We start from the raw sequence: 21,765 nt of genomic DNA on the forward strand, positions 1-21,765 counted from the left end.
AAAAGGGCATGTAACTCTGAACTGGGTTGAACTGCTTCATTTTATATACCTCAAGTTAATTGTGTAATTGTATTTCAAATAATGAAACAATGAGAGATAATTAGTTTAAATTATATTCACAGCTAATGACATGCTACCTCTACCAATAACATGTGAAGAACAATTTGGGTAAGATCAGTAAAACAGTATTTAAACTACAGAAACAAGGCACAATCTACATTTTCATTTTCAACACATCACATGATAACTATAGATTTCATGATGCAAGTTTCTCGAGTGTTGTTCTCTGTGCATCTAAACCACCTTTTCTGGCATTCTCCTGTGAAATCAGCACAAGTGCTGTCCACATGATTAATTTGCATATTAAATCAATCCCTTTCATTTGCATGACATAGGATTAACTGCTGCTCTTCCTATGAACATTAAACTAAGACCTTGTAAGCCTCGAGTTCATCACTGCTGGTAGGTAACGTAATATTTCAGAATAGTAACTTAACTTAGTAACTAAAATGAAATTGTAACATCTTCATAGAAATGCATTATGAAACAGATGCAATTTTGAAATGCATTTGAAATGTACTCATTATCAACCAACCCTCAGATCTTGATCGGCATATCAGCTTTGTTGCACAGCTGAGGATTTTTTTGGCGGCATTTGACACCTTCGGCACATCAAACCCTTGATATTAGCCTCAGTTTTTTCAGGGAAGGTATTGCGAACTTCAGCTGTTTTAAAACATAAAATAAAGTGGTGCCATATTACAGAAAGATCCTAACTGCCAAATCCTATCTTAGAGACAGGACATCCTAGGTATCAGTTAGGAGAACTGATATTACAGAACACATTTTCTTAACTCAATTTCCTATCTTAAGTTAGAATAGCAAATAGAGTATTACAGAACAATCCTAACTGACACTTATCCTAACTTTTTAGTGTTAACATTAGAGGGTTGCAGTACCCGGAGCCTCTCTCAGCAGGCAGAGGGTGCAAGGCGGGGCGGCACCTTGGATAGGACGCCAGTCCATCACAGGACATTAACACACACAAACACACACACGGAAGGCAATTTAGAGAGACCAATCAACAGAGAATGTCTTTGGAGGGTGGGATTATACATAAGGCAAAACTATCTAAGTGTAATCCAGATGTACCACCTTAAATCATGACAGCATTTTTACCAGCATGTAAACCAAGCCACTGTAACCTGTTGTATTTACTCATGAGGTCCATGCGTTCCACCAGATAACACTGTTTGTCAGTGACACGGTGCTAAACACTGCCAGTGACATTATTTGCCAATGACAGTTTTTGGCATAACATCTGAATGTTTAGAAAGAACAATTAGACTATGCAATGATATGAAACAAGTCTTAGTATAGTAGGCTACATGTTTTAAATAGTTTAAATCTTTAATATGTTAGCACAATAAATATTTCAGTGTAAAGCATCCGCATGTTCAAAATAGCCTACCTTGTAATTCTTCAGTGCTGTTTTACAGTGCAGTTATATGTTGCCTGTGTAGCCTGTATAGGTGTTTGTTTTTGGTTTGCTGCATTTTAAATCTTTTTCTTTATGCTGGAAATGGTCAGCATTATTAATATAGCTGTGTGCTTTATTTATGATGATGATGATGATGATGATGCGTACGTCTGTAAAGTGCTTTGATATGAATATTTGTAATTGATATAATGTATATATGATATGATATAATATATTAATATATAAACCATATATTAAAAATATACTTGCCCATTTTAAAATAGCAGTAGCAATAGCAAAATAATAAATACATAACACATTCCTTAAGACACATTTATCATAGGTACAAGAGAAGGAGGATGATGGGAAATATAGTTCTGAAGATCTTCTGAAGGGTATATTTGAAACAATCTTGGAAACCGAGTACCCTTAGACTGCATTTTTATCAAGCAAAGTTTCTGCTTGCCTGAGAACATTATATCAAATATGGACTGCTTTGTGGCAATAAGCCATAAAAAAATAAAAAGATGAAGACGAAGACTAATTTTGTAAAAAGAGCATTTCCACTTGGAAAAAATCAGGGAAGGCTGGAAATTCACTGTAAAATATACAGTGAAAGACTCCCTGCACCCCGCTCCCTTCTCCCTGATGTCTGCATTTCCTCCTTGCACTGTACTACTTGTACCTCGTTCACTGCAACCCAGTCCCAGCTCCCTGCACCCCGCTCCCTGTACCCTGCTCCTTGTACCCCGCACACTGCACCCTGCTCACTGCACCGCGATCCCTGCACACTGTTCCCCGCTCCCTTATTCCTGCACCCTGCTCCCTGCACCACCCTCCCGGCACCACCCTTCCTTCTCTCTGCACCCCACTCCCTGCTCATGCACCCCGCTCCCTGCTCCTTATACCCCGCTCCCTGCACCACGGTCCATGCGCCCCGCTCCCTTCTCCCTGAACCCTGATCCCTGCTCCCTACACCCCGGACTTCGCTCCCCGCACCCTGCACCCTGCACCCTGCACCCAGCTCACTGCACCCCACTCCCAGCTCCCTGCACCCTGCACCCTGCTTCCTGCAATCTGCTCTCCGCTCCCTTCTCCCTGCACCCCACTCCCTTCTCCCTACACCCAGCTTCCTTCTCCCTGCACCCCACTCCCTTCTTCCTGCATCGTGCTACCTGCACTCTGCTCCTTGTACCACACTCCTTGCACTCTGCTCCCTGCACCCTTCTCCTTGCACCCCGTTACCTGCACCTCACTCCCTGCTCCCTACACTCTACTCCCTGATCCCTTCTCTCTGCACCACACACCCTGCTCCCAGCACTCTGCTCCCTGATCCCTTCTCTCTGCACCACGCTCCCTGCTCCCTGTACCTCGCTCCCTGATCCCGGTTTCCTGCAACCCGCTCCCTGCACCCTGATTCCTACACCTCGCTCCCTGCAACATGCTCCCTGCACCCTACAGCCCGCTCACTTCTCTCTACACCCCACTCCCTGCTAATGCACCCCTCTCCTTGCACCCTGCTTCCTGCACCCCGTTCCCTTCTCCCTGCACTCCGCTCCCTGCTACTGCTTCTTGCACCCCCCGTTCCCCACTCCCTGCACCCTGCTCCCTGTTCCAACAAAGTGTCATTTGAAATTGGAGATTAAGTTATAATTAAAAACTTCACAAAAGAGTTCACCCTTTAGACCATGATGGATGGGACCATATACTGTGATTGAGGTGATGGGACAATGCATTGCAGTTAAGGGAAAGAAACAAGCATTGACCCTGTACCACCTCTCACAGACTAAGAGATACGGGCTACCAAAACCGAAAGTAGCATGTATCCAGATACAGAACCATTTGAAAATCTGGAAATAGGTCACCACGAACTAACACTCCCTCTAACAGCAGCCCAGTGGGATCCCCCAACTATGAACATCACACAGACTGGATGCACCAGAAAAGGAGAATGTGTTAAATTGGGTAAATGGCCCACTTAATTAGTTGGTTGGTAGACCTGCTGGCTAAGAATTGTAACCATACTGTTAAAATGATATTGTTAAGCACTTGTAATGACCTCAAACACGATTCTTACCCTTCGACAAAGCCTTTCCAAATCAGGATAGTTCTTGGCCCGGAGAAGAATATAGTTTTGAATAATGCACATTTTGCTTTGATACATGTACAATACAATTTTACGAATGTAACAGTTATGTTTAATGAACATTGTAAGAAGTTCCCCACAACAAGGTCCTATGGCTCCAAAAACAGTTAACAGAAATTATCCAGGAATACAGGTTGTTTACCACACAACAGGCTCGGTACTCGGACAAACCACAGATTAAACAGAATAAGCTCTTTGATGATATAGGAGATAGGGCAGGGAGCACTCTGAAGCACTAACCAAGCTGTGATGCTGCAAGGAGAGGTGATCACAGAGATCCTGACAGCTGTAGAAATAGGGTTGTACAATATTGATCAGGGTGTCAGCTGTAAGTTGTTTGTGCGGGACGTGTTGGATGTGGTTAGGGCTTAAATAATGGACATACACCTGGGGGAAGTCCCAAGGAATGCTCATGATGATTTACAAAAGCGATTGGCTCTGTATCATGGTACAGCTGAACAAATTGTAGGGGAATCCCTCAGTGTGTTGGATTCTTTGCCCTTGGTGCACATATGCTTTTATTGCTTTATTGATCGTAACCTTTTTTTTTTTCTTTGGAATTGTGTACAATGTTGTTGGTGGTTCAGGTTAAATAAACAGCTGAATCAGAAGATTGATTTTGTAGACACTATTACACAGAGAGTATCAGTCATGTCTGATGGGGGTGAGCAGTGTGATGATGTTGCACACAATTACATTCAGATGTGTACGTTTTGCTGTTTAGAGTTTTTATGTATTAACAGACCAAAAGGTCAATATAATTATAGATTTAGGTGCTTCTTTTGCCTTCTGTTTAATGCTGCATGTTAAACTCTGAGTGTGAACGACAAGCACCCATGAGTCAGTTACTTGGAAGACTCAGGTCTCGAGAAGTGAACGAGTTCAGGGTGGAGGGGATGGAGGGGTGAGAGATAGGAAACTGTCTGAAGCACAGATATACAAGTCTATAAACTTGTTGTTTTCCTTTTCTGCAAAGTCTGCCTGGAGATAGGAACACCTGGAATAGAACTGATCACTTGACTGTACGAAAGGACTTGTTTTGATCACAGTATAAAAGCTGTGTGGAAACTCTGCTGCTGTGACAGAGAATTCTTTGTCTTCTCTCCAGCGTGCTGTTTGCTGCATCTCTGCTCTTGCATATGGCCTCCTCTCGTTTGTAAACTTTCTTATATCATAATAAAGCAACTTCTGGTTTTGAAACTGGATTTTAGGTTAATGACATATTTTCTTTCTTACAGTGCCCAGCTGTATCTTGTGATAGGGATGTAGCCCTTCATGTGCTAATATAGGGATTGAAAAATTGAGTTTTTGATTGATTTATTTTAAAGGTGCATATATTGAATTATTGTTTATTTAATGAGATAATGGTTTGATTATTTTTTATTTATTATATAATTGGGGGTTCTGATTGAACCCAATTTCTTCCTCCCTGAATAGGTAACAGGACTGTATATGAATAAATCAGTAAACATTGTCTGTGATTCAAATGCAATGCATGCAGAAAGAGCTGGCAGCATGCGTGATAGTAACAGCATTTTCTCCATGATATAAAAAGAAGCAGCATCAAGGACAAGCTTTTATAAAGATCCATCTGAGATTGTATATGATTCCTTCACCAGCAAAAATAATTAATTTCATAAAGAATTGGCATTAATCTAACTAATCTGCCTGAATATTAAATGGAGTACTCCAGTCTGTAGGAAATATGCTCTTATGTTTGTCAAATAACTTACAGATGAGAGAGAGAGAGAGAGAGTGAGAGAGAGCGAGAGAGAGAGAGAGTGAGATGTTACATCACAGAGACCTTTTATTCAGACCTCCATGTTTTTGCTTTTTGTCTTGTCTTCAATTGATTTGCTTTCCTCATACTTTTATTTAGCAATGAGAGATTTATTTTGACTGGTTTTCCCACGGAAGTGACAGTAGCTATCATAAAAAAATACATATTTGTACAAAATACAGCTCACATTTCCCAATGTGTGTGTGTGGGGGGTGGATTTGGGGGTGGAACTTTTATTTAGCAATGTGACTGTGTGTGTTGTTGGTGGAAGTGTGGGTGTGTGTGTGTGTGGTGTGGGGGGGGGGGTGTGTGTGGGGGGGGGGGGGGGGGGCAAGGCTGCAGACAGTGGAATTAGCCCAACAACTGGAATTGTTTTTTTTTACCTTGTATTATATAGATTGAAGTGCTTAATGTCTATGGGCAGACCTACTCTGTTAATTTGCTTGAATTGTACTTCTCCGAATAAACACAGCTTGATTGAAATCTCCACTTCTGACCTCGTCTTTAAGTCCCTACAGGTGCTATGTTCAATAAAGATGTAATATTATTAAAGATATAAGGACGCAAATAGAGGTGATGTCACAATCCATAGAACACAATTACATCAATAGGAATTTGGGTTAGATCTACTTTAAACAAAAACAAATGGTTACCATGCCATCAAAACCCTAACCCTGCAGTAAGCCTCATTGTGATGTCATTATTACATCCTAGTGATATCATATAAGACAACATTCTATGCATCCTAGTTACAACATTTTAATGTTAATCGTCTGCAACAGTTTGTTTCACTTGAAGGTCACTTTCATATTTATTTTGTAACATCTCATATTATTATTACTATTATTTATACTAACAATTATTATTTTAAACATATTTTATGAAATCTCTTCCCTAGACTGTTGAGTTTTTCTCTTTTCTCAACGGATTCCAATGGAGACAGCTCTCCACACTATGTGTCAAAGGGACTGTTATCTGCCCTCCATTCAGTGCTGTAATTGAGGTATGTCCAGTGCTGGTTAGGACAGTAATTGAGGTATGTCCAGTGCTGGTTAGGACAGTAATTGAGGTATGTCCAGTGCTGGTTGGACAGTAATTGAGGTATGTCCAGTGCTGGTTAGGACAGTAATTGAGGTATGTCCAGTGCTGGTTAGGACAGTAATTGAGTTATGTCCAGTGCTGGTTAGGACAGTAATTGAGGTATGTCCAGTGCTGGTTAGGACAGTAATTGAGGTATGTCCAGTGCTGGTTGGACAGTAATTGAGGTATGTCCAGTGCTGGTTAGGACAGTAATTGAGGTATGTCCAGTGCTGGTTAGGACAGTAATTGAGGTATGTCCAGTGCTGGTTAGGACAGTAATTGAGGTATGTCCAGTGCTGGTTAGGACAGTAATTGAGTTATGTCTAGTGCTGGTTGGACAGTAATTGAGTTATGTCTAGTGCTGGTTGGACAGTAATTGAGTTATGTCTAGTGCTGGTTGGACAGTAATTGAGTTATGTCCAGTGCTGGTTAGGACAGTAATTGAGTTATGTCCAGTGCTGGTTAGGACAGTAATTGAGTTATGTCCAGTGCTGGTTAGGACAGTAATTGAGGTATGTCCAGTGCTGGTTAGGACAGTAATTGAGGTATGTCCAGTGCTGGTTAGGACAGTAATTGAGTTATGTCCAGTGCTGGTTAGGACAGTAATTGAGGTATGTCCAGTGCTGGTTAGGACAGTAATTGAGTTATGTCCAGTGCTGGTTAGGACAGTAATTGAGTTATGTCCAGTGCTGGTTAGGACAGTAATTGAGTTATGTCCAGTGCTGGTTAGGACAGTAATTGAGTTATGTCCAGTGCTGGTTAGGACAGTAATTGAGTTATGTCAGTGCTGGTTAGGACAGTAATTGAGGTATGTCCAGTGCTGGTTAGGACAGTAATTGAGGTATGTCCAGTGCTGGTTAGGACAGTAATTGAGTTATGTCCAGTGCTGGTTAGGACAGTAATTGAGGTATGTTCAGTGCTGGTTAGGACAGTAACTGAGGTATGTTCAGTGCTGGTTAGGACAGTAATTGAGGTATGTTCAGTGCTGGTTAGGACAGTAATTGAGGTATGTTCAGTGCTGGTTAGGACAGTAATTGAGGTATGTTCAGTGCTGGTTAGGACAGTAATTGAGGTATGTTCAGTGCTGGTTAGGACAGTAACTGAGGTATGTTCAGTGCTGGTTAGGACAGTAATTGAGTTATGTCCAGTGCTGGTTAGGACAGTAATTGAGTTATTTCCAGTGCTGGTTAGGACAATAATCGAGGTATGTTCAGTGCTGGTTAGGACAGTAATTGAAGATAAGACTTCATGACAGTCTGCAGTCAATGCCTGCAATGCCTGGGGTAGAACCAATGCCTGACGATGCAACGCTCCTCACACCACTAGCCCCACATCTTGTGCGCAATGCCCTTGCTCAGCAACATGCACAGACCCAACGTCACATCGAAAATCACATAGAATCACTAGGGAGGGGCAGCAGTGGGCATCAGAATCAAGGAGACATTTCCAGACCTGAACCCATCACATCAGAGGTGGCAGGAAGACCCTGTCCACCACACCCACAGCTTCAAAGAGGAACAGAACAAAGCATGCTGGAGTGGTGAGAGAATGGCAGATGAGTATTTCTACATGGAAACACATTTTCACACCCCCCTTAGCAACACAACACAACAAGCCAATCAGCATGAAGCACCAGGAGCGATTAACTTCATCAAATACCTGGCACGTGGAGAGTTAGTTGACACAGGCCTCTCCCACTTCAACGACGTTCCGGAGAGCTACAGTCGGTTTGGAGCTGACGGCCAGTGAGGAGCTGGACCTACTAGCTAAGTGGCTGGGCAACAAGTCTTCTGAACACGTAAGGTGGCTCAGAGCTGTACACATAAACCACCCCACCAAAGGGCTGAAGATGGTCTGGGAAAGGCTAGAGGAGTGCTTCGGGTCACCAGAGGTTGTCGAAGCTGCCCTGTTCAAGAGGATAAGAGAAGAGCTTCCCTAAAATCGCCAACAGAGACCATCTAAAGCTGAGAGAGCTAGAAGACCTTCTCATGGAGCTAGAGTCAGTGAAAGAGAGTGGAGGCCTACCAGGCCTCTCCTACCTGGACACAGCACGGGGCATTAATCCCATTGTGGAGAAGCTACCATTCAACCTCCAGGAGAAGTGGATGTCACAAGGCTCAAGGTACAAAGAATATCACAATGTCCCCTTACCTCCCTTTTCCTTCTTTGCCAGATTCATCTGCCATGAAGAAAGGACAAGAAATTACCCAAGCTTTGTCCTCTCTACACCCAGTGCCAACCTGTCCAAATCAGAGAAACCGGCTAATCAGTAGAGCTATTCAGGAGCCCCCGTCTCCGCGCACAAGACTGAAGTGTCCTCAACTTCGCACTCACATGCAGACGACGGGACACATGTGACGTGGAGGACCTTGAGAGGCAGTGTCCCATCCATGACAAACCCCACTCACTCAAAAAATGTCGGAGCTTCAGAGAAAGGTGTTTAGGCGAACGTAAAGCCTACATCAAGGAGAATGGTATTTGCTTCAGGTGCTGTGCCTCTTCCACCCATCTAGCAAGAGACTGCAGGTCTGTTGTTAAATCTACAGAGTGTGAGAGCAGCAGCCACAACACTGTTCTCCACCCAGGCCCAGCACCTTGAACTGCAGGAGCCCACTCCCCTGCTTCAGATCACAATGGAGAACGAAGCGCGAGTACACCTGCAGTCACCTCTCAATGCACAACTGTCTGCGGAGCAGGTTTTAGAGAAAGATCCTGCTCGTAAAGGTATATCCTAAAGGTCAACCCAGAAAAGCGATGAAGATGTACGCCATCCTCGACGACCTAAGCAACAGGTCATTGGCTAAGTCAGAGTTCTTCAAACTGTTCAACATCCAAGGGAAAGCCTCTCCTTATTCTCTAAGAACATGCATGGTAGTGGAGATGGCGGGGAGAAGAGCTAACGGCTACCAAGTGGAGGCAATTGACAGGAAGATAAGTCTGGCACTCACAACCCTCATTGAGTATAATGAGCTGCTTAAAACAGGGCAGAAATACCAACACTGCTGCAGCTCTTCATCACTCACACCTGAAGTGTGCAGCAGACCAGATCCCAGAATTGGACCCCCAAGCACAGATTCTTCTTCTGCTGGGCAGACATCTTAAGAGTTCACAAGGTGCGTAATCAGATCAACGGGCCTCACGATGATCCCTACGCACAGAGACTCGAGCTTAGGTGGGGCGTAGTAGGCAACGCTCACAAGCCATCAAAGGTGAACACTTTCAACACGAGTATTCTAGAGAATGGACGCCCCTCATTTTTCAGTCCGTGCCCCAACCACATGCAGGTGAGGGGAAAAGTAGAAAACAACATTAGCCAAAAAAGCCCTGTGACCCATATCGTTGTCGACTGCTCCAAAGATACAGTTGATCGAGACAGCTTGGTCCAGTCTTTCTCTGGACAAGAGATGATGACAAACTAGCCAACTCCATAGTAGATGAAGTTTTCTTAAAGACTATGGAGAAAGAGTTCTGGAAGGATGACCTACTGGGATCAAAGCGCTTCGAGAGGTTTTCCAGCTGGACGTCACTCACTCGAGACACAGCACGCCTAATTCACATCTGCGGCTCCTTCAGAAAAGCTAACATAGAGGCAACCACGTGCAACAGCTGGCATCACTGCAGAGCAGTATGTACTGTAGAAACTCTCTCTAGCTAAGACCATTATCACTCACAATGTGCAACGCGAGACCTACGCTGAGGAGTTCAAGTGCATTAAAAACAAAATAGACATTCCTAAAAACAGCCCACTCCAGCAGAATCCAATCATCGACAAGAACCACCTGATGAGGGTAGGAGGGCGTATCTCGCAGGCTGAGATTAGCAAAGGGGAGAAAAACTCTTTCATCATCCCAGGCAGTTATCACAAGGCTACTTTGCTCATACGCCTTTACCACAAAAAAAAAACAGCTATCGGGCGCTTCTTCACTGAAGGAGCAATCTGCTCCACAGGTTTGTGGATTATGGGAGGAAGGAGGCGTATCAGTAGCATCACTTCTCGTCTGACTTGGGGGGGGGGGGGGGGGGGGGCAGGCAAACAGCAAGCGTGGGCAGTATTGTTCACCTCCATGAGTGTCAGGGCCATCCACATGGAGGTCATCGAGGCAATGGACACTTCCTGCTTCATCAACGCCCTCCGGAGATTCTTCTTTCTTTGCGGACCAGCTAAACAGCTGCGTTTAAACTGCAGCACGAACTTCATCAGAACCTATAAGGAGCTGCAAACCAACTCTCTCCACTCAGACAACAAGGTAGAACGTTTTCTCAGTGAGCAAAGCTGCACATGGGTGTTCAATCCACCCCATTCATCACACATGGGAGGAGCATGGGAGCGCATGATCAGAGTCACTCGACGAATCCTGGACTCCATGTTGCTACAGAAGGGACCTTCTCTCACTCACAGAGTCCTGACCACCCTCATGGCTGAGGTCACAGTCATCGTGAACGCCAGACCTCTTGTTCCTGTGTCAACGGATCTGGAGTCTCCTTTCAAGCTGACTCCTGCTACATTTCTCACACAGAAGGTCAACACAGTTTCTGCACCTCAAGGTGAATTCAACCAAAAACACCTCTACAAACAACAATGGAGGCAAGTACAGAGTCTGGCTAATTCTTTTTGGAACCACTGGAGGTGTGAATATCTGCCTACTCTACAGAACCACCACAAGTGGCAGTCAGACAGGCCAAATCTCAAAACAGGAGACCTTGTCCTCTTAAAGGACAGTCAACTGAAAAGAGTGGCCTATGGGGATTGTCCACAAAGTTATGCCCGGCGAAAATGGGAAGGTCCGTAAAATAGAGGTGAACGTCACAAACCAAGGAGTGGCAAAGTTCTTCAGACCTTCCATGCCATGCTCCTCCTTTCTCAAGAGACCTAAAAAGGGGACTTTGGGACTATAAGATCACATTGTGTTTGATAATGGAGTCATATATTGTATGTATTATGTGTATAGTGTTACAGTGGCATTTTGTAAATGCTAGACAGGGAGTGTTCGGGGTTTGTGAAACCAGCCCTATGAGTCATAGTCATTTTTCAGTAAATGTTTTCCATTGCCAGTATCTGATTACCTGATGTAGTTACCTATTCAAATGTAAAAGTAACTTGAAATATCCAACATTGTACTAGCCAAAAACAAATAGGCTAAGGTTGTATCTAGGATTACATTTAAGGATAAGCTTTCATCTTGAGCTGGAGTTAGAAAGGGTTGGAACTGATCCGCTGTTGACATATTGTAATATCTGTTATAACTGCATACTTTCTGTTGCTAATCGTAACAAAGTTTCTTATAGTGCAATGAAAATAATTGTACTTCCTGGGCCAGTCGTATCTTAGCGTAAAAAGGCCTAATGTAAGACCTCTAAATAAGTCTGTTGCACAAAGCAAAAAATGCATGTTATTAGCAACAGGTACATTAAAAATGAGTCTCTATACTGAAGTGTCTTCTTTGGCAAGCGCATGTTGAAACAGATCCTGTGGGACAGACTCAGATAGCCGTTCAGCTTTTCTTCCTTCCATTTAAGCCTGCTGAGGAGGAGGCTTAAATGACTTCAATTTAAGTCCAGGTTGAAAATAAGACTTTTTGTGCAGCAGGTTTATTTATTTATTAAGTTGAAGCCCCAAAAGTGGTTTCAAAAAGCTTTAATACCTTTTGTGCAGCCGGACCACTTCTCCTAATCTTACAAAGCTAAGTGATGGTTCGATTTTGCGTGAGGCACACAGAGTCTCTCTCACCTGGAACACTCCTTGTGTTACTGGTTTGTAAAACTGCCATCTAAAAGAGCAAGCTTTAACAAGAGTTTTATTCCTACTTCTATTAAACTAAATATGGGTGATTTATATATATATATATATATATATATATATATATATATATATATATATATATATATATATATATATATATATATATATTGATTGCTTTGTATTCTTAATGTTATTTATGTATTCTTTTTAATGAGCTGTGAGAAAAAGTTAACTAACTTCAATGGTTATTCTCTGATTGTGTACAGCACTGATTCTTTGATTGGGTACAGCGCTGATTTTGATTGTGTACAGCACTGATTCTATGATTATGTACAGCACTGATTCTCTAATTGTGTCTAGCGCTGATTCTCTGATTGTGTACAGCGTTGATTCTGTGTACAGCGCTGATTCTGTGTCCAGTGCTGATTCTCTGATTGCTGCTGATCACTGCTGAAGCAGCCTCAGATTTGAGGTTTACAAAGCACTGTTCTCTGTTTTGTTTTAGTTTGTCAGGACCCTGCCTGCTGAATGGAGACCAGGACCTGATTTCTTTGGGTTTCCCTGGGAACCTGTGATGGTTACTTTCCTGATGGGATACATTTCCTTCCTTGTGCTGCTATGGAGGACTATGCTCGCTGTGAGTAAAGAAACTGAATTCAGTTTGACAGAAGGGGTTCTCCTGGTGATTCCTCATTTAACTAATGATACGATTCCAAAAAAAAAGGATTCAGACAACTGCTGAAAATATCCCCAAGCGGTCTTGCTAATTCTTGTTGTGGGTTAAAATTCAAGATGAGACACTGAGCAAGTTACATTACCCCGAATGCTTCAATAAAAGTTGAAATGATTGTATATTGTACTCTAAATTGTACTGTAATTCTTGAAATGTGTACATTTTGTAACAATTGCAAGTTGCCATGGGTGAGAGGGAAATTGAAAATTGTTATGTAAAATAACTCATTGTAAATTGCTTTGGTAACCAAATAAATTATTATTCAATTAACAGATATGAATGTATCAGCAAAGACCGTATTTCTTACAAAAACAGTTGATAGAAAAATGAGTCATATTTTCCTTTATGTATTTATTTCAGATCAAAAGGCCAACGTACCCATGTAAGTGTTATTACAGTAGTGTTAAGCAATAGTATTCATTTACAATTTTAGAAAAGCAAACTATGAAGGTATGAAACAGAGACTAACAGAAGTAGATTGGAGTAAAATAGAGAAAATATCCACGGAAAAAGGATGGCTGTTCTTCAAAAATATAGTACTAGAGGTGCAAAACAATTACATCCCTAAAGTAGACAAATCTAAATGTAAAACTAAATTGCCAAAATAGTTTAATAGATCAATTAAAAAAAATATTCAGCGAAAAAAGGCACTTTACAGAGCATTAAAAAAGGACCAAAAAGAAAGTACACAGAAAGAGTACATGGAACTGCAAACGCAAGTCAAAAAGGAAGTTAGAAAGGCCAAGAGAGAAATAGAAATGAACATTGCTAAGGGAGCTAAAACCAATTCCAAAATGTTTTTCCAATATTACAACAGCAAGAGAACATTCAAAGAGGAGATTAAATGTTTAAGAGATACAAATGGCAAAATCGTAGATGAAGAAAAAAATATATATTAAATGATTACTTTTCACAAGTTTTTACAAAGGAGGATACGGACAACATGCCCCACATGTCATCCAGTTCCTATCCAGTTTTAAATAACTTTAGCATAACTGAAGCAGAAGTGTTAAAGGGACTAGGAGCTCTTAAAATAAACAAATCCCCTGGGCAGGATGAGATCCTCCCAATAATACTCAAAGAAATGAAAGAAGTAATTTACAAACTGCTAACCAAGATCATGCAGCAGTCTCTTGACACAGGGGTGGTACCGACAGACTGGAAAATTGCAAACGTAATACCGATCCACAAAAAGGGAAACAAAACTGAGCCAGGTAACTACAGACCAATAAGCCTGACTTCTATTATATGCAAACTTATGGAAACTATAATAAGATCCAAAATGGAAAATTACCTATATGGTAACAGTATCCTGGGAGACAGTCAACATGGTTTTAGGAAAGGGAGAGCGTGCCTAACTAACTTGCTTGATTTTTTTGAGGATGCAACATCAGATAATGGATATATGCAAAGCATATGACATGGTTTATTTAGATTTCCAGAAAACTTTTGACAAAGTTCAGCATAAAAGATTAATTCTCAAACTGAACGCAGTAGGGATTCAAGGAAACGCATGTACATGGATTAGGGAGTGGTTAACATGTAGAAAACAGAAAGTACTGATTAGAGGAAAAACCTCAGAATGGAGTGAGGTAACCAGCGGTGTACCACAGGGATCAGTATTAGGTCCTCTGCTATTCCTAATCTACATTAATGATTTAGATTCTGGTACAGTAAGCAAACTTGTTAAATTTGCAGACGACACAAAAGTAGGAGGAGTGGGAAACACTGTTGCAGCAGCAAAGGTCATTCAAAATGATCTAGACAAGATTCAGAACTGGGCAGACACATGGCAAATGACATTTAATAGAGAAAAGTGTAAGGTACTGCACGCAGGAAATAAAAATGTGCATTATAAATATCATATGGGAGATATTGATTTTAAAGAAGGACTATGAAAAAGAATAAAATAGTCTCTATGGACTCTATGAAAAAGAATTAAAAGTAATAAAATAGTGACTTGGATTACATTATTGAGGAGTTTGGTGATAAAGCGAGTGATGAGGAGAGGATTTATCAGTATGCATGTCTATAAAGAAGTATGTGAAAAGTACAGCAAACAAGGGGTGGGGCCTGGCTGGAGATGCAGTACTGATGTGCTATTGATATGCAGGGCCTTTTAAACCTCTTTTACTGTGAAAAATACTTTTAAACAGCGTGTGTGAAAATAAATTGGACCTGACGTGCCTGACAGGTGCTGAATAAATGGACCGCTAAGGGTTAAGCGTGGGTCATAGCCATGACTACGGGACATGTCATGATACCATTGGATTAGGGCTAGGGTAGGTGGGACATATAATATTTTGATTAAAAGGATGAGTCTCTGCTGGCGCCATTAGGACTGAGTGCACTGCAGATTAGACGGTCTGTATCTCCGGTTCACAGTTCCAAGAGTCATCAGGCCCAGACCGGCCATCTCGCAGTTCTGGCAAATGCCAGAGGTGCCGGTGCACTCAAGGGCCGATGGGCCGGTCCTAGTGAGAAAAAAAAAAATCTATATATAATGAATAAATTAAAAGCAAATGTAATCAATGTCAAAATAACGCAGGATTTAAATGAAACCAGCTCTCCGTCTTGTGTAGCATCTATTACTACATTCAACTACTTTGCTCATCCTAATGCAAGTCAACTCACTTTGTTTTTTAATTACCACCCAAATCAAAACATCAGTGATCTTGTAATAAAGAAAGCTGTCAATTAAAAGGATGGAACAAACCGCAAGTGGCTGACATACTGCAAGGAACAAAGAATCATATTTTGCTGAGTCTGCTTGGCATTTTCAAAAAGTTTTGTATCAAATCCGTTCACTGAAGGAATGAATAGGCAAGCGCGGATTCAGCTATTCGGATTCAGGGGAAACAAATCAGAGGCTGCATACACTTTAGAGGACAGTTCTGTAGATCACAGCAATTTTTCGGAGTTTGTTCTGCTTTTAGCAAGTATGACATTTGTTTGCAAGAACACGTAAACGATTGCATAGAAAAAACAAGATGTTGCATTCCTCAGGAGGAAAGGGCAGTGGATCGTTAATAACTTTGCTCTCTAAAACAACAGTTAATACAGTTATAGACACAATTAGACAGCTTATTCAAGTGCATGTCGCAAGTGAGGTGAAGGAAGCTAGAATGTTTTCAATACAAATTGACACAACTCAGGATATCACATCAAAAGATCAGTGCTCTGTTATCGTTCGGTATGTAACAGATCACATTGACGAGAAGCTCCTTGCGCTGGTGATTGCAAATCTTCAGATGGGAAATACTTGCTTCACTCGAAAAATCGAAATAAGAAAATGCATTGGCAAGTCAACTGTTGGGGCAACAAAAATGCAAGGATAATATAAAGGCTTCTCTGCGTGGCTATCAACAGAGTCTCCAGACAATACTAAATTTAGTACTGGCAGATACTGCAAAGGTTGTGATTGCTAGTGCATCGCTATTCGCTTTAATGAATGACATCGCAGTGTTTATTAGGAAGTAAGTCAGAACAGTCACCATCAAGACTCTATGATTGGTGGAACTCGCTAGTGGTCTAAAGATGCAGCACTGAGAAAAGTATTTGGATCGTTTTCAAACCTTAATTCTGCTTTGTATATTAACCTTATTGTCACATTTGCAAAGATTCAAGAGAACCTGAGCTCTAAACCTGAGGTGCACGTAAAGGTGAAAGCATATACACAACCACTGCTAAATATGAGACAGTTCAAACAGCTCACATCTTTCTGCGCATATTCGAATTGACATCACCATTGTCACAATATCTGCAAAAAAGTGGAATGGACAGCTTAATAGCTCATCACATGGTGTCTGGAGCAAGGACAAAAAAGTGAAAGACAAAATTCTAATTTTTTTAAATATTTATTATTTTTCATATTTCAATAATTTTTTGGGAGGTGTAGGTCATACAAAAAAAAAAATAATCACCCCACTTGGGTTTTAATTTCTGATTTAAGATTCCAAAACTACAAGCGCTTAAACACAAAGTGTTCATATTTATGACCAAATATGATCATTCCCCATAGGCAGCATAGGGTTAACCTAGTGTACGATCAGATATCATGTGTCACACTGAACATATGTGTGTTGCTAGAAATGATTTCCATTTACAGAAACACTATTCAAACTTGTAGAGCAAAACCACGGAGGTGCATCTGGACAAAAGTGTTGCATCACCACCCTATAGAATAAACTCATTCTGCTTCATGAAGTCAAACAAAACCTGCTGAATAATGTTACTTTAACATATTATATTACACCACTTTGTAGTTTTCCATATCCTGAATGAAAAATTGACAAATTGAAAAACGTGACATTTTGAAGTGTGACATTTTAGACTTTTGCGATATCATTTTTGCAGTTCCTTTTGTTACATGAAGTTAAATAGCATATCAATTATGTTCTGTAGCATTTTGCTGTGTGTGTTGATGCAGTGTCCTCAAAACAACACTCTGTAGAGTCATTCAATGTTTCAATTGTTTTATTTTGAATATTTAGAAAAACAAAACAAAATAAATCCCATGTCTTGCTTTGCCTGACTGCACCTTTATTTGCATCCCTAACTCAGGATGGCTACACCTTTACCTATAAGGCTTCTTCCTATTTTACAATTCCTTCTTGTCACTCATAAGAACATAAGAACATAAGAAAGTTTACAAACGAGAGGAGGCCATTCGGCCCATCTTGCTCGTTTGGTTGTTAGTAGCTTATTGATCCCAAAATCTCATCAAGCAGCTTCTTGAAGGATCCCAGGGTGTCAGCTTCAACAACATTACTGGGGAGTTGATTCCAGACCCTCACAATTCTCTGTGTAAAAAAAAGTGTCTCCTATTTTCTGTTCTGAATGCCCCTTTTTCTAAACTCCATTTGTGACCCCTGGTCCTTGTTTCTTTTTTCAGGCTGAAAAAGTCCCTTGGGTCGACACTGTCAATACCTTTTAGAATTTTGAATGCTTGAATTAGGTCGCCACGTAGTCTTCTTTGTTCAAGACTGAACAGATTCAATTCTTTTAGCCTGTCTGCATATGACATGCCTTTTAAGCCCGGAATAATTCTGGTCGCTCTTCTTTGCACTCTTTCTAGAGCAGCAATATCTTTTTTATAGCGAGGTGACCAGAACTGCACACAATATTCAAGATGAGGTCTTACTAGTGCATTGTACAGTTTTAACATTACTTCCCTTGATTTAAATTCAACACTTTTCACAATGTATCCGAGCATCTTGTTAGCCTTTTTTATAGCTTCCCCACATTGCCTAGATGAAGACATTTCTGAGTCAACAAAAACTCCTAGGTCTTTTTCATAGATTCCTTCTCCAATTTCAATATCTCCCATATGATATTTATAATGTACATTTGTATTTCCTGCGTGCAGTACCTTACACTTTTCTCTATTAAATGTCATTTAATGTCATTAAATGTCATCTTTTCTCTATTAAATGTCATGACTCTGTCATCTGTACTCTTTATTGGCTCCTCTCCGCTTTAAGAGCTGCAGAACAACAGACCTTTTCTACCCTGGCTGTAATTGCTAAACAAAGCATTCCCTTCACCTGAACATCTTATAAAAGGGCTAACCGCAGATGAGGCTCTGATTTCTGCAGACCGATGACCTCTAGTGATCAACACGCTGGTACTGCAGTCTATTTTTCCCACTTCTTTTATACAAGTCCTGTACAGGGGAATAGTGGTTCACTGTGTACACTTCCCTTCAGGTACTTTGCCACAGTTCATAGTGTTTTTTACCTTAATCCTAAAATTTCAGGCGATGCCAAACCATTTTTCCTTCTAGTTTGCATGTAGATATTTCCTAAACAAACATGGTATTTTACTTGAAACCTAAAGTCTTTGAAAGGTAATACTTGTTCTGGAGGTGTGGTCATTGTTGAAAAACATAGTAGGAATGCAGTTGGTCTTCTCTGTAACACACAGTTGCAGATGGATGTGGAGTCGATATCTTGGGAGGATGTCAGCATTAGTGCTTCAAATGGAGCAGCATTCAAGCGACGGCTCAATGGCTACTTCATTGCGAGATGACTCAGAATCCAAGATAAAGAGAACAAGTTCATGCTTGCTTTATATATAGATAGCACCCAAAGAAGTGTTTACTTTAGTGATCCAATCACTTTGAGTTTGAATGACGTTTACTTTTACACAAGCAATGTGCGTCATTAACACAGGTAGCTCTCCCACCTCCATGCACAAATAGAACAGGATTCATAACATTTACAGAACAAAGCTTCATTCTGTTCTAACTTTAGTTATATTGATCATAGAAGGATGCACATTTCGGTTTCATTCTCCTAACTAAATTACCGTTACAAGCATGTTAAACACATTATACAACAGGTAAAATCTTTTAAACATTATTCGCTTTTAACACATTTAAATTTTATTGGGAAACATACTTAAACAACTCTTCTCTTAAACTTGTGTCCAAGTTATTAAAATGATTCTAAAACCAATTTATCAGTAAGTTTTACTTAATTGTTATGTTTCAATCTACTAGTTTCAGTAAATCTAAAACCCTGAGACTGTTAAACAAGTTAAAACTATACCCACATAAAGGTTTGTTTTTCAATTCACTTTTAGAACAAGGAAATCAGGAATTTCTATTCCCTTAAAGGTTTAATGGTAACAATTCATTTCATGGGAGAGAGTCATGACACTACATATTCACCAGTTGTCACACTTCTTAACCATTTACTGTACATTTACTGTATTATTCTTAATTAAAAGATAAGAATCAGCTGTTTGTTGATACCAGACTGGCAGGTCAGTACAGCAGGGAATCTAAACTAATATCCAAAGGAAATCTTTACAATCCCTCTGTTACTAATATCTAGTTCTTTGAAGCAGATCTAGAGAATGTTAAAGGGAAGGAAGGGGAAAGACAAACTCAATTAACATCACACCATCTGAAGTCAGTAGTAATATTATGATAGTTTATGTCAAAGGTTTTTTGTTAGGGACCTCTGCCCTTTTGTTTGTGAATATATGACTAGATGAATATCCACTGAGGGGTTGTGTTTTTTATAATATACGTATATCTGTTACTATTATCTAGTCATTTGAAGCAGATCTAGAGAATGTCAAGGGGAAGGGGGAAGACAAACTTAATTAACATCAAACTATCTGAAGTCTCAGTTTAAGATTTGATATGTCATTTTACAAAGAATTAAATTACGAATTTCTCACACACCCTTTATATACAGAGATACTGGAAAACGTACAGGAACTCAAAACTATTTTAAACAATGTATGTATCATACACTGTACTCACTGACATTGGTACAGTAATGCTATATATACATTTACAGCTCAGATTACATTTAAAAAATATCATATGTGTTTTTGGCAGCTTGTTTTATTGTGTTGGGTTTGTATCACACATACAAGAGTTCAGAGAAAAATCTTGGCATATATTTCCAATGTGTCCCTTCTAAGTAGAATGACCCTGCAACTCTGTCCTAAATCCTCAAACCATCATGAGTGAAATTAATTTCCAATTCAAGGGCAGGAGTGGAGCTGAATCCCAGGGCTCTCCAGTTCATTCTGAAAGAATGGGTTTGTCTCCTTCAGTTTGACAGGCTCCCCTTCTCAGTGTCTGGATTCAGGTTGGCTCTCACTCCTGGGGACCCCGTTCATCAGTCAGCTCTCCACGCACTTAAACAAGCAGGGTGGAGAGGTGAGGGATTGGGACGGTGGGAGGCTGAATCCAGTGTGAGTTTGCTGGTGTTTTTTTAAGTGTCCTGATTCAGTGAAGCTCCTCCCACATTCTAAACAGTGATATGGCCTCTCTCCAGTGTGAATTCGCTGGTGTTTTTTTAGGTGTCCTGATTCAGTGAAGTTCCTCCCACAGTCAGAACAGTGATACGGCTTCTCTCCAGTGTGAATTCGCTGGTGTTTTTTTAGGGTGTCTGACTGTTTGAAGCTCTTCCCACAGTCAGTACAGTGATACGGCTTCTCTCCAGTGTGAATTCGCTTGTGTGTTTTCAGGTTTTCTAACCGACTGAAGCTCACCCTACATTCAAAACAGTGATACGGCTTTTCTCCAGTGTGAATTTTCTGGTGTTTTTTTAGGTCTCCTAACTGACAGAAGCTCTTTACACATACAGCACATTGATACGGCTTCTCTCCAGTGTGAATTTTTTGGTGTCTTTTTAGGTCTCCTAACCGACGGAAGCTCTTTCCACATTCACTACATTGATATGGCTTCTCTCCAGTGTGAATTTGTTGGTGTATTTTTAGGTCTCCTAACCGACAGAAGCTCTTTCCACATTCACTACAGTGATACGGCTTCTCTCCAGTGTGAATTCGTTGGTGTGATTTTAGGTTTCCTAACAAACTGAAGCTCTTCCCACAATCTCTACACTGATGTGATATCTGTGGTAGGGATATGTTTTCTGAATCCTTAAACAAGGCATTAGACTCCTCTTCAATGTAGAAAGGCTTCAGTTCAGGCATCTCCTGTTTAATGTAGACAGGCTCCAGGTCAGTCTCCTCCTCTTTAATGTAGAAAGGCTTCAGTTCAGTCTCTTCTTTAATGTGGACAGGCTCCAGTTCAGTCTCTTCTTTAATGTGGACAGGCTCCAGTTCAGTCTCTTCTTTAATGTGGACAGGCTCCAGTTCAGTCTCTTCTTCTTTAATGTGGACAGGCTCCAGTTCAGTCTCTTCTTTAATGTGGACAGGCTCCAGTTCAGTCTCATCTTTAATGTGGACAGGCTCCATTTCAGTCTCCTCCTCTTTAATGTGGACAGGCTCCAGTTCAGTCTCATATTTAATGTGGACAGGCTCCAGTTCAGTCTCTTCT

The 21,765-nt window shown here is 40.8% G+C and overlaps 1 protein-coding gene across 1 annotated transcript; it reads right to left on the reverse strand.

Moving 5' to 3' along the window:
* Nucleotides 1-18,325: 18,325 nt before the first annotated feature.
* Nucleotides 18,326-21,547, reverse strand: LOC121307896 (zinc finger protein 239-like). Its single transcript, XM_041240224.1, has one exon. It carries the CDS (start codon nucleotides 21,417-21,419, stop codon nucleotides 20,604-20,606), a length of 816 nt encoding a protein of 271 aa, XP_041096158.1. The 5' UTR covers nucleotides 21,420-21,547; the 3' UTR covers nucleotides 18,326-20,603.
* Nucleotides 21,548-21,765: the final 218 nt, after the last annotated feature.

This window comes from Polyodon spathula, chromosome 60 (genome assembly GCF_017654505.1).
Source record: "Polyodon spathula isolate WHYD16114869_AA chromosome 60, ASM1765450v1, whole genome shotgun sequence".
NCBI lineage: Eukaryota > Metazoa > Chordata > Actinopteri > Acipenseriformes > Polyodontidae > Polyodon > Polyodon spathula.

Excerpts from the sequence above, each read along its gene's own strand:
- LOC121307896 (XM_041240224.1), bottom strand. The coding sequence starts at position 21,419 with ATGCCTGAACTGAAGCCTTTCTACATTGAAGAGGAGTCTAATGCCTTG.